Source organism: Ambystoma mexicanum, chromosome 1q (assembly GCF_040938575.1).
Source record: "Ambystoma mexicanum isolate Mex_15411 chromosome 1q, UKY_AmexF1_1, whole genome shotgun sequence".
Classification (NCBI taxonomy): domain Eukaryota; kingdom Metazoa; phylum Chordata; class Amphibia; order Caudata; family Ambystomatidae; genus Ambystoma; species Ambystoma mexicanum.
The window spans coordinates 566,984,848-566,997,300 of record NC_090922.1 but is presented as its reverse complement, the minus strand read 5'-3'; the positions used below and the strand labels follow the sequence as shown (position 1 = coordinate 566,997,300).

Here is a 12,453-nt window from a genome sequence, read left to right as displayed (position 1 = left end):
TTGATTGGGTACGAATATCCCAGACTGCACCTTATTTATCTATCTGCATATTTTGCACATGATTTTAGAGCACCTATATGATATAGTGTGGAGAGTGTATAGTTTGGTTTAGAGCAATATATTTTATATTTCATATGTTTAAGCATACATTTGCACAATGCATACTTTGCACATATGCTGACTCACCAAAACTGCACTTTACTGCATCTATTCGTCCACTGTGTAGACGGTGGAGAAGCTTTAGTATTGTTAATGACAGGTTGTTAATTATTTTAGGATGCTTTTTGATTTTCTTTATTTAGGAGTTCAATTATTCTTTGGAGCAATATTATTTTATATTCATAAGCAAGCTTTTAGATTAGTCATAAGGTTGTTTTTATGATCTTACGATTCGATTTGTAATTTGCAACTATGTTTTGTAATTTGTGTATACATGAGTGAGGTTGTTGTTTGTGTCTTGTGTTAATGATTTGTAAAAAGTAATTTCGACTAACTACAATAAGTAAATAATAAAACATATATACACATTCACCATTAGCAAGAATAGAAATAAATAGAAGTGAGCAGACAGATACATAGAAAATAGGTAGACCTATTTATAATCAACACAGTTTCCCTAATCCTTATAAAGGCCAACCCTAAAATGGTTTGGGGCCTTGTGCCTAAAAGCCACCATCTCCAAAGCTTATACTTCTTCAAGTAAGTTCTTACAAGAATAACACTGCCAGTGGTTATGATTAATGCAATACTTCCAAAGTTAGATAAAAGTTCAAGTAAAGTTCAAGTAAATACTCCAGCATATCCAACACACTAGGATAGGTCTAGGCAAGGATCCTTAACCCAGGTTCAACCAACAAAGGTCAGTTCAGAGTCAGGAAGGGTCAGGACTTTACACCATAGTTAACATATGGGTTGGAGAAAGCAATAGCAAAGTAGACTTACCACCCCACCCCCGCCCCAGAGTTCTCCCGATCCCATGATTGTTGGTTCCAGACTTCGCTACAGGCTTGTTCTTCTGTCCTGACTAGGAGGTCATCTAGACCAAAGAGAGTCTGTTTCACAGGATTTAATTTTGGTACATTGCGGTGTACAGGAATATGTTCCAGACAGCCTCCGGACGAACACCCAAACGAAGACAAGAGAAAAGGCCTGTGGGAGAGACTGGACTCCTCAGAGACACGAAGAAGACAAGATCCTACAAAGGTCATCACGGTCAGGCAGTGACAGTCGATCAAAAAACTGAACACAGGAGCAACCTCAGCACAGCTTCCCTTGGAGTGAGACGGCTGAAAAAGCAGGAGCAGGCGACTTGTGGCACAAGCTGATGATCTGCAAAGTTACAAGGCTCTACTCGGAACTATCTGAAATGAGGTAGCCCAGGAGAGAGCTGGTCAATCCAGCGGTCAGTCCAGGGACACGTCCGAAGGCTCATCAGGCACAGATACTCAAGCAGGGGTCAGAACTGGTTGCTCACACCGGTCCGGGGGTCCAAGCACCAAGAAAGGGCTTCTTGAGATAAGGACAGAGGAGCAGGACTTCACTGGGACAACACTGTCAATGCTGGTCAGCTGCAGGAGTCTTCTTCTTAGAAGTCTTGGTTTCAACGAAAATCTGTTTTAACAGTTGCAAGGGCCCTCGATTCATCCAAGATACAGGCTGGGAGCAAGCCAACGGTAGGGATCTGCACCAAACAACCATCATGGATAGCCACTGGTCATCACATTTGACCAGCAACAGACTTTCTGGCACCAGAGATGTGAATTGTGACTAGAGAGTCCCAGCCCCTTCTCTGGCTCTCACACACAAAATCCTCCTTAGCCCATGAAAGTCACAGCTTTCCCCGGGGAAGGGATTTCCATACAAGGCATGAAGAAAGTCAAAGAACAAGCAAAAAACTTGTGGCGTGACCATTTTAGGCTGCTAGCCACCTTTAGTAGCCATTCATGGAAAATACAAAATTGAACCAGTAAAAGAAGACAAACAGTAAAAATATAACTTCTGCCACCAGCTTGTCTTGGGTACATTGTAAAAGTAATCATCATATAAAAAGATACAAAAATACAAAGTATTTTAAGTAAACTTCAACTTTAAGGTGATGTGTGCAAATGTAATAAAACAAGAATTGATACAGTACTCATAGTCTTAGGGCGTAGTCTGTTTCCCCATTCAAATGAGCAAAACAGGCAAGAGAAGGAAAGCAGAAGGCTTTACTTGCCTCCAAAAAGTCAGGACAGGGTGCAAACCAAGCAAAAAGAAAAAGGTGTCCAATAGAAATCTATGGAGGCAAAGGTGTGAAAAGAAAATATTTTGTAACAATAGGCAAAGACTGTTGTACAAGGAAATGATAAACATTTAAAAGACATTTGTATTGGAACTTCTAAATATACCGCCAGGCACAAGGCCTGGACATTTCCAAAGAGACATTGGGTAGGGGAGGAGGGGGGGAGGGAGGGGGCAACCACCATTTCAGCTATTAAGAAAGGAACCTTTCAGAGACATCCTCTGGTCATCTTTTTTTAGTCCTTTTTATATTCATGGTATGGTCAGTACTTAGGATAGAATAGGCTTTTTGGAACAAAGGACTGCGTTAGGTTTGTAAGACTTACTGACTAGCACCATTTATTCTTGTTTCTTTTTTAAGATGAGGCCAAGATAAACTTTAGACATAGGGCTAGAATAGGCCTTTTGCTGAAGTTAAATAAAAAAAGTTTGAACCATGACTTTTTATCCGCCACCTGAGTCTGGCTTACCATAGGATGGAAACTAGAGGCATTAGGATGTGAGACTAAATTCAATTTGAAAAACAATGTCCACATGATATTTCAACAATAGGAATGTATGCACATTACATACCACATAGGTCCAAGCTCAATTGCAGACTTTCCTGGCATGCCTTCATGACAATTACAGGGAAGCTGTTGGTATGGGTTGTCTAGAAAAGAAATTGTAAAAAGAATCAGTTATCCCTCCACTTAGAGAGGCTCAAAGAACTGAAAAGGAAAATGCATGTGTCCATACATGGATCCTCGGCTCGCTGTGTGTGAAAACTCAAGCTACATTGCACTTAAAAAATTCTATCGGGTAAAAATGTTGTCTCATGAGAAAAGGTAATGGTAGAACATTTCTTATCAGACAACTTTCTTTGAGACAACATAATACTGATGTGCAGATGGCTGGTCCCCTTCTGTAATTGCACAGACAAACTAAAGAAATGCACAGAACATACTACACTGGGACCGATCCAGTGCTTTAGAGGCAATGGCTCTGCCATTTCCATCTCATTAAATACAGACTGCTCACCATAATGACTCTCGAGTCCCTTGCCTATAGTCCCCTTTCTGACATACTGATGGGCTATACGACACTTGGGGATGGTCCTGCATTACTGAGCAGCAATAATAATTTTTTAAAAAGAACAAAAAGAACATGTAAATATGTAAATACCGGGTACATCTACCCTGCTTCACTCCCTCATGCCTTGCTTGGCTTTGTGACCCATTCATTTTGACGCACCCATTCATTTAACTGACATATTGTAATCCTAGATTTGAGGGATAGTTTGTATATCTTTTGGTGGTAAAGATGCTATTACTAGGAGTACACGAGTCACAGCAGTGAGAAAAATAAAGTTAGTTGCCTGTAAAACAAACATGACCTTGCAGTAATCGACTTTGTGATGCTTGTACCTGCTTAGATACACATGGTTTGTATAGGCCGACATCTAGTGGCTGATGCAGAATATTATATTATTTCTTTTCGAAGTCGAAAATAGGGTGTCAACGGGGCATTCCATGTAACACTATTCCTCTTGTGACGTGTGCAGTACACCCATGATCCTTCACATGTCGAGGTGCTCCGATTGTTATATTTTTTCGAACCCGAGGATGAAAAAAGTGTATAGTAGAACTGAGAGTGATGAAAAAGGTGAATAATGTCATGTAACATGCGTTTGTGATACTTTTAACTGCCAGTGTGGAGAGGATGGATGGGTGCAGGTGAATCTAAGCAGATACAAGTATCAGAAAGACAATTACTGGAAGGTAATGTTTGTCTTCTGAGGCATGTGCATCTTCTTAGAATCACATGCTTTGCAAAGACTAGCAAGTAGTACCAGGTCTAGGTGGTGTGATGAATCTGGCGATGTCATTTGTATTTTTATGTTATTGAATTTATATAGCGTTTTAATCCAAAACGCTTTACAAGAGTAACAATCGAGATACAACAAGCATTAAGTAACAATTGAATTAAAAACAGAAAACAGTACAAAAACAATGTACGTTATAGAAGAGAATAGAAGAGTAGGGAGGAAGCAAGGTGTGAGAGGAAGTAGGAGGCATGAGTGTTGGTGAGAGCAGAAGTAAGAGAGGAAGCAGAGGGTGTAGGGGAGAAGGAAGGAAGAGATGAGGATTAGAAAAGTGCAGGAAGAAGGGTAGGAGGGAGTAGCGTGAAAGGAGAGGGAGAGGTGTAAGAAGTAGGAAGGGGAGTAGGAGGTGTGGGTAGAAGTAAGAAAGTAAGCAGAGTTTTAGGGAGATGAATGGAAGAGATAGGATTTTAGAGCGGTAAGGAAGTTAGGGAAGGAGGGAGTAGAGCGGATGGAGAGGGGGAGGTGGTTCCAGTGAAAAGGGGCGAGCAGTTGGAAAGAGCAGAAGCGGGAGGGGGCGTAGGGTGGTGAAGGAGGAGAGAAAGTCTCTCCCCATGTGGGAGAGGGGTAGAAGACCCTCATGGGGCTGGTGAGGCATCGCCTGATGAGACATGGTATTCCACCCATTGTCCTAGAACCGGATGACTCCCCCCCCCCTCATGCCCCCAAATACCACAGACCTTTAAGGAATACTGTAGTTGCATTAGAAAGTCCCATGATGACTAATATCAAAACTCTGGGACATCCCCAGCCAAAGCTATTAGGTAGTACTGAGAGGAGGAAGAAGCTCTGAGCATGGAAGAGTACTTCTGAGAATCAAAATGCTCGGTCCAGCTAATTAAGTATGGAGAGGAGGAGAGGACCCTGGGTAGTAGAGAGCACTTGTGGGAATCAAAGTGCTTCGTCTAGTAGTAGTTCACATCCGATTGGCAAAAGCTTGTTTAAAGTATGAGAAGGAAACCAAGATGGAGAGCTTCCTCCGCGTGCCGACTAGGAGCTCAGTGCATGGTGTGCAGTCCAGGAAAACAGGAGCAAGCAGAGAGAAGACGGTGTCTAGTCCGAAGTTGCAGTGTCGAGACGCAGACACAAAGGCTTCAAACTGTCGTGGAAAGCCGGAGTGCTACAGGGAGACCACAAAACACTTTGAGAGTGCTGCAGGCAAGGCACAATTCCACTGCAGCAGAAAAGAGAAGGAAGGACGTAGATGGGATGAGAAACCGACAACGGCTTCGGACTAGTGTGAAGAGCTGTGGTGCTAATGAAGCACCGTACGTACCAGTGCTGGGGAAAGCTGTCCGACGACTGCGGAAGCCAAAAAGGGAACCAAGCAAAGTTGAGTGGAGTGGGACGAGAACAACACCACCAGTGAGCCCACAGGGAAGGGTTGGGACACCAGGAGATTGAATGAAAACATCGAAGGTGTTTCCATTACAGGAAACAGGGGACCGAATACCTACTATGTGCATCTGTGATAATATTCATAGTCCTAGTAATTGAGAAACTGGGGAGCTAGAGAAAGAATGTGGACATGCGAAAAAGCCCTGGCAGGAGAGTGTACCTGGCACTTTGAAAAGTTGCTGAAAACTGAAGACCCTTTGAGGTTAGACTGTGAGAAAGTGATAGTACCAAGGGGAATAGGTACACACCTTGGGTTTTGGAAAGAGGTTGATGAGCATTGTGAGAGTCCTGGCAGGAGAGTATACCACGCAACGTGTGGCAAGACTGGGACCCACACCCAAAAGTGTATGTTGTAAAAACACTGGCAGGAGAGTACACCAGGCAACGCGACAAGTCTGGGATCCACACCTAAATACAAAGTGAACATTCTAAAAGGCTCAAGGGAAGACTCATACCCCTTTGGTGCAACCTACTGTGAAAGCCCTGGCAAGAGTATACCAGGCACGGGATAAGTGTGAACACGAGGGAAGACTCGTACACATTTGGTGCAGATATACAAAGCAGCCCTGGCAGGAAAGTATTCCAGGAATAGGGGAACGGTGAACAGTACACAGTGAAAGTTGTAAAAGCCTGGCAGTAGAGTACACCAGGCAATATGAATGTAGTATAAGAGTTGGGAAGAGGGAGCGTGACCTCAAGATTGTGGAAACTCTAGGGGGAAGGGTAGCATACCCCCTGAGCAGGAAACCTGAGTAAATTGTGCAATCAAGGAGCGATAGAGAATCCCCTGAGTTTGTGAAATCTAGGGGAAGGGAGCGATACCCCCTGGATTGGAGAACTAGATCATTCAAAGGCTGGGAAACTCTGCGACGGGGGGGGCCCTTCCTGAGACTTGAGGAACTTTGATTATTTTGTTTATTTTTTAACTTAGTGTTAGAACTGTGTAAGGAAAACACCTTCAACCAGTTGAGAGACTATACCCCCTTTTCACATTATTTTAGGCTTAGAATGCAAGGTTAGGAATTCTAAGGGAAAGGAAAAAGAAAAAACAGATCAACTACCCCTCTCTAGAGGTCCCTTTTGTGCAAACAGGTAGGAGGATCGGATTCTACAGAGTCATTTTGTAGAATAATCACCCAGGTGTACTTTGACACAATTCTGTAACAATTCTCTTTATTTTTCGCGCCGCACCTGTTGGCTTCAGTTCTGTTTTTTCGTGGTATAATTCGAGGAACACCCAGGCGTGCTTCAGACTGTAAGCTCTTCGTAAACGAGAAGTATAAATAACGTAAACTGTACTGCGGGGTAGGATGGGAGGGGCGATGAGGAATACGTGGGAGGAACATCCAGTCGAAAGAACATTACAGTTCGTAAGTAACTTGTTCTTCGAATGGATTGTGTCCTCCCACGTATTCCTCATCTATGATAGACTCTGATAGCAGTAGTAAAATTTGGAGATGGAGTACTAATTATTTTTATCATGTACGGAAAGAAGTACAGCTTTTGCAAACAGACCTTCCTGGGGAAAAAGGCATCTAAGCAATAATGCTTAACAAAGGTGTGCATTGATGCCCATGTTGAAGCTGAACAAATATCAATTACAGGGACTCCCCTCTTCAGAGCCACAGAAGTAGTCAAACCCCTTGTGGAATGGGAACGAAGTCCATCCAGTAGGTCTTTCCCAGCTAATCTGTAGCGCTCCAGTATAGCCAAAGTAATCCAGCGGGATATTGTTTGTTTTGTCACCGCTAATTCCAGTTTATGGCCGGTGTAACCCACAAAAAGTTGGTCATCCTGGCGCAACCTTGTCATTCTTGATATATAAAAACCCAGAGCCCTTTTTGGGTACAGTCTGTGTAATCTCTCGTCTTCTTTGCCCAAATGAGGAGGAGGATAGAAGGTTGGAAGTGTGATTTTTTTGTGAGAAATGAAAGTCAGAAACTACGGCAAGAAAGAAGATTTAACTCCAAGTACCATCTTATCCTTGTAAAAGGTAATATACGGTGGTTTGCATGAGAGAGCCTGCGGTTCACTAACCCTGCGGGCTGATGTTAAGGCCACAAGAAGGACAGTTTTGAGTGGTAAAAGCCTTAAAGGACAGGAGTGTAGAGGCTCAAAAGGTATACAAGTTAGGAATTTCAACACAAGATTCAAATCCCAAGTAGGGACATGAAAAGGTATGGGGGGGAGGGGGGTACACATTTGTGAGCCCCTTCAAAAACTGGATAATCAAAGAAATCCTAAAATAGGAAACCTCTTCTGAGGAGCGCTTGAATATAGAAAGTGCTGCCAAATATCCTTTTATTGTCCCAATCTGGAGCCCCAGATTGGTCAGATGTGATAGAAAAGATAGCACTGTAGGAGTGCCACATTGAAAAGGGTCCACATTCTTATCTTTGCACCAGTTAGTGAATTAATTCCAACGACACCGGTACAGAGATTTAGTTGCTGGCCTTCTGGCCGAAAGCAAAATCTCCATTACGTCATCCGGGAGGATCTCAACCTGTCAGAAACCATGCGTGAAGGTTGAGTGTCTTGACCTCTGGATGCAGAACTCGACCTTCCTCCAACGAGAGAAGATCCTCTCTTTGTGGAAGACGTATTGGAGGGCAGACGGACATCTCCAGAAGGTACGGGTACCATGTCCTCCTGGCCCAATACAGGGCAATTAGGATCATGGGTTTCCCAAACTTTCTCAACCTCCTGATTACCTGAGGAATCACGGAGACTGGGGATAACGCGTACAGAAGTGGAAATTCCCAGTCCACCACGAATGCGTCTCCTAGAACTCCTCATGGGGAAAATTCCATTGAGCAGTACTGATCACACTTTCGGTTGACCAAGGTCACGAACAGATCCACTTGAGGCGTTCCCCAAAGAGTGAAGATCTCTTGAAGGACTTCCTGAGCTAGTTCCCACTTGTGGGATACTGTGCTCTGCCTGCTCAGAGCCTCCACTGCTGTGTTCTGCTCTCCGGCTAGGTGAACTGCTGACAGACAGCTTCCTTCTTGTATTGCCCAGAACCAGAGCTGCATTGCCTCTCTGCACAGTGGTAATGACCCTACGCCTCCTCTCTTGTTGAAGTAGTACATGGCCACTGTGTTGTCCATCATTAGGCGGATTAGGTTCCTGCTCGCCCTTCTCTGGGGGAGCAGGAGCCCCTCCGTCACTGCTTTAGCAGTGCCCACCACCCCAGAAGAGCACCTAGGGTAATCCGCCTTCTAAGGTAGGCCTCTAGGATCACCTAACTGCACCACAGCATCTTGCAGCTAAATCTGTAATTTATCTCCGGAAAATCGCCATTCCGCTACTTCATTCTACCCATAAGCGTCCAACGCCAAAAACATCCTGCATTTTGCGCATTCCTGGGTCTTTATGCCACTTTACTACACTTAACATGCATTTCTCCATTGCCTGTCAGAGGATCAGGCATTGTAAAATGGCCGCCCGAGATCCTGCGTTCAAACTATCTGCCTAACTTCCTCCTTCCATGAGAAATACGACGTGATTGGCTCCCATTGACCATTTCTTAGCCTATCACTTCACCGGCTGGCGAACGCCGGCCCCCCAGCAAAGGCACACCTCCAAGGCTAGTGCCCCTGTCGTGAGCCTATCTGGAGCCGAAAGAGCCGCTCCGACCGCCGCATTAACCTCAACGGTGCCACCTTATCCTGCTTTGTGGTATACCGGGTAAGATCCCCCTATCAATGTACTGCTACTCTGCTGACCCCCATCTGGCTACAACGTTACACTTCAGCACCTTGCCGACTACATGTGAAGCCCTAACATTTGTAACACGATCCCGCAGCACGTGTGTTGCCTGCCACGGCGGTGCCACCCCCTTCTCTATCCTCCCTCTCCAAGTAGCATCGAGCACAAGAGCATATGGGCTCCACTATGCCCAATATGCAACAGAGTACCCAGCTCTCAGCCACAGCAAGCTCTCGGTCCTACCCTCGTAGGTACCGTCCGTAACGCGCCCTAGCTTAAAGTGCGCTTCACGCCTGCTAACGTTCGTTCATGTCCCAGCACCCCTAACGGAACACACTGCCCTCCTTTCCTTGCCTACCGCGGTGACTGTTCTATCTATAAACCTATATGAATGTGCCTTACCACAGCAGCTATACTTGTCCATACCTATATGCCTGAGCGCCTATGCTAGATTGCGCTAATTAGTCATTCTTAAACTGCCACACCTGAATGTACCCAACTGTAACTGCCATACTGGATTGTGTAACGCTCACCTGATTCCCGTAGAGGCGCCGGTCTTGACTGGGCGTATACCGTATCTTCAAAGGTGATGTGTAACACACGGCTGGCTCTTTGGGCTGGACCTCTGTGCACTGTATGTCTGACTTGAAGGGTAAGATGTCTGCAGATAGAAAATATGTGATTAAGGAACTGGGTTATTGAATGTCTCTCTCTTCTTCCCTTTCTCTTCTCCTGTAGAACCCCAAAGGTTAACGCTCTCACCTTAGGTAAGTGAACGCCGTGCTCTCCATCTGCCTCGGGGCAGGGTGCTGTAACCAGTTTCTTCACTGGATAAGGGGAGCAGGCCTCTTGACTTCAGTGGACTGCTGTCCGTCGTTTACTGCACGAACGGTAAGTTTCGAGTAATTCTAATGTCTTTAAAGTCTTTAGTAATGATGTTTCTTGTTTTGCAGGGTTCCGGCGATGGCGGATGACGGGCTGAAGTGAGTTGAAGATGGAGCCCGTGTGATGAATAGAAGCGCCTGGAAGCACGTAAGTAAGCGCTTGTTGCCTGCTTCACGATGCGCTCTAACTGTCTTTTTATTTTGCAGGTACAAGTTCGGAGCGGCTGCAGGGTGTCGGAATACCCACTGGGTTAGATGTGGAAAGGAGTAATGGCACGTGAGTATTAAAGTTCCCCAATGTCTTTAAACGCACCTTGTTTTGTCTTTCAGATGCGGGATGCAGCGCTGAAGGCCTCCGGAGCGTGCGAAGAGTTGGTAAGCTTTTGTCTTTCAGATGCCGGAATGCAGTGTGAAGACCTCCGGAGCGCACGAAGAGTAGGTAAGCCTTTGTCTTTCAGATGCCGGAATGCAGCGCGAGGCGTTGGTGACAGCCGATGGACCAGGTAAGTGAAGAGCTGTCACTGAAGACCGTAATGCTAACCTGTTCTTTCTTGTCTTTATAGGTGTTGCTGAAGACTGGATTCAGGATGGTAAGCCTTTTTCCTTAGGCCCAGGATCAGATGCAGAAGACACGATGAGCGTTCTGCTGCAGAGGATGCAGAATAACGCAAAGCAAGATTCATCCATCGGGTGTGGTTTAAATAGCCTCCTGTAGTGCTTTGAGGTCTCCTTCCACAGCCACGCCTAGGTAAGAAAAGAGTTCCTGCTTTCCAGAAGAGTTCCAGTGTTCTGAATCTAGGGAGTGGCTCCTGCCCCACCCAACAGGAAAAGTAGTTCCAAACAGAAGAGGATCAGAGGCTCAACTGGCAGGCAAGTAAGCAGCATGGTCTGCTGCAGGTAAGTCCACCCAAGCATTATGAGCCCGGCGCTTCCAGCGCTGGGACTGGGCATATTTATGAGCCTGGTGCCACTGGCGCCAGGACTGGGTCCAAAAGGTCCCAATTGGGACTGGTTGGCACTCGGAACCTGGGTTATGGATCTGCTTCCAAGGGAGTTGGGAAAACCCTGACCTTTTGGAAGCAGAGATCATGACAATTGTGCCTTACTGCAGTCATCATCAGATTGTGCCTAACTGCCTTGAGTGTATATGCCTCACTGCGCCAATAGTATCTACTGAATTACCATACGTGATTGTGCCTTACCTTACCTGACTGTGCCCACTATAGCTGCCCTACTTGTTTATGCCTAAATGCCTGAGTACCTATGCTAATTGCAATAATAGTAATCTTTTAAACTGCCACACCTGAATGTACCTAATTGCAACTGCCTAACCTGTCGGTACCATACTGTAGTCACCATTAGACTGTGCCCAACTGCCTTTGGTCGCCTATGCTGGATTGCGCCAACAGTAATATTAGAGGTCTTGACCTAAAGATGCATAACTGTATTACCTATTTGTTACACACCCGATTGCATTTCCGCAACCTTAGTTGCCTCTATATGATTGTAACCAACTGTCCTGATATGCCCACACTTCCTCTTTGCTAAAACATAACATAGCTACCTATGTATTCGACTGTCGGGACACTACTTGTCACCTAGAGCCACTAGCTGAGTTTTACCTAACCATTGAGGCATACCAGAGCCACACCCACTGAGTTAGACCCAACACCTTCTCTGAGGGACCTACCCACCGCCAGCTACCACATAACCCACCAACCTAAGGTACCACTGTACTAGGTAAGTCTGCACTACCTGCTTAGCGCCCACCCCCTGACCCTACCATCCTCCCAAGGAATTATAACTACCAGCCTTATAAAACTATGCATACTACAAAGATTCAACTATTAAACATACGACTGACACTCCTTAGTGCCTTCATAACGAAGGCCCTCATCAACCTCTTACCCTGCACCTAGCAGGACAGAAACCTGAGACTCCAAGCAAGACTGCCCTGAATATACAAACCTAAAACTAACAGCCTCAGATCCTCAAACTTCTATTGTAGGCCCTCCACCCTTGCCACTAAACATACTCCAGCCACTCCCACCCCTGGACCATCGAAAAAAACACAGACTCACATCTCTGCCCACCCTCCTCGCAATCACACTAATACTAAACACCCCAAACTAAAACTCCCCCTCTCCAAGGGCAGAATAAAACGACAATTTCAGGAGCCCTCATTAACGCTAGATCTTTGATGGCGCATACCACAGATATTGCCAATATACTATCTACTGAGGATTTAGATATTCTCGCCGTTACCGAATCCTGGCTACATGAGGATGCTGGTCCTGCACTCATGTTAGCCATACCAAA

The 12,453-nt window shown here is 45.3% G+C and overlaps 1 protein-coding gene across 4 annotated transcripts in view; it reads right to left on the bottom strand.

Annotated features, from left to right (window-relative positions):
- The window catches only part of TRMT1L (tRNA methyltransferase 1 like), a 1,318,548-nt gene that overhangs the window by 285,004 nt on the left and 1,021,091 nt on the right, over positions 1-12,453 (bottom strand). For all 4 annotated transcript variants that reach the window (XM_069641040.1, XM_069641039.1, XM_069641041.1 and 1 more), the window contains one exon: positions 2,854-2,932. In XM_069641040.1, coding sequence (XP_069497141.1) covers positions 2,854-2,932 — 79 coding nt within the window. The remainder of the gene's footprint in view (positions 1-2,853; positions 2,933-12,453) is intronic.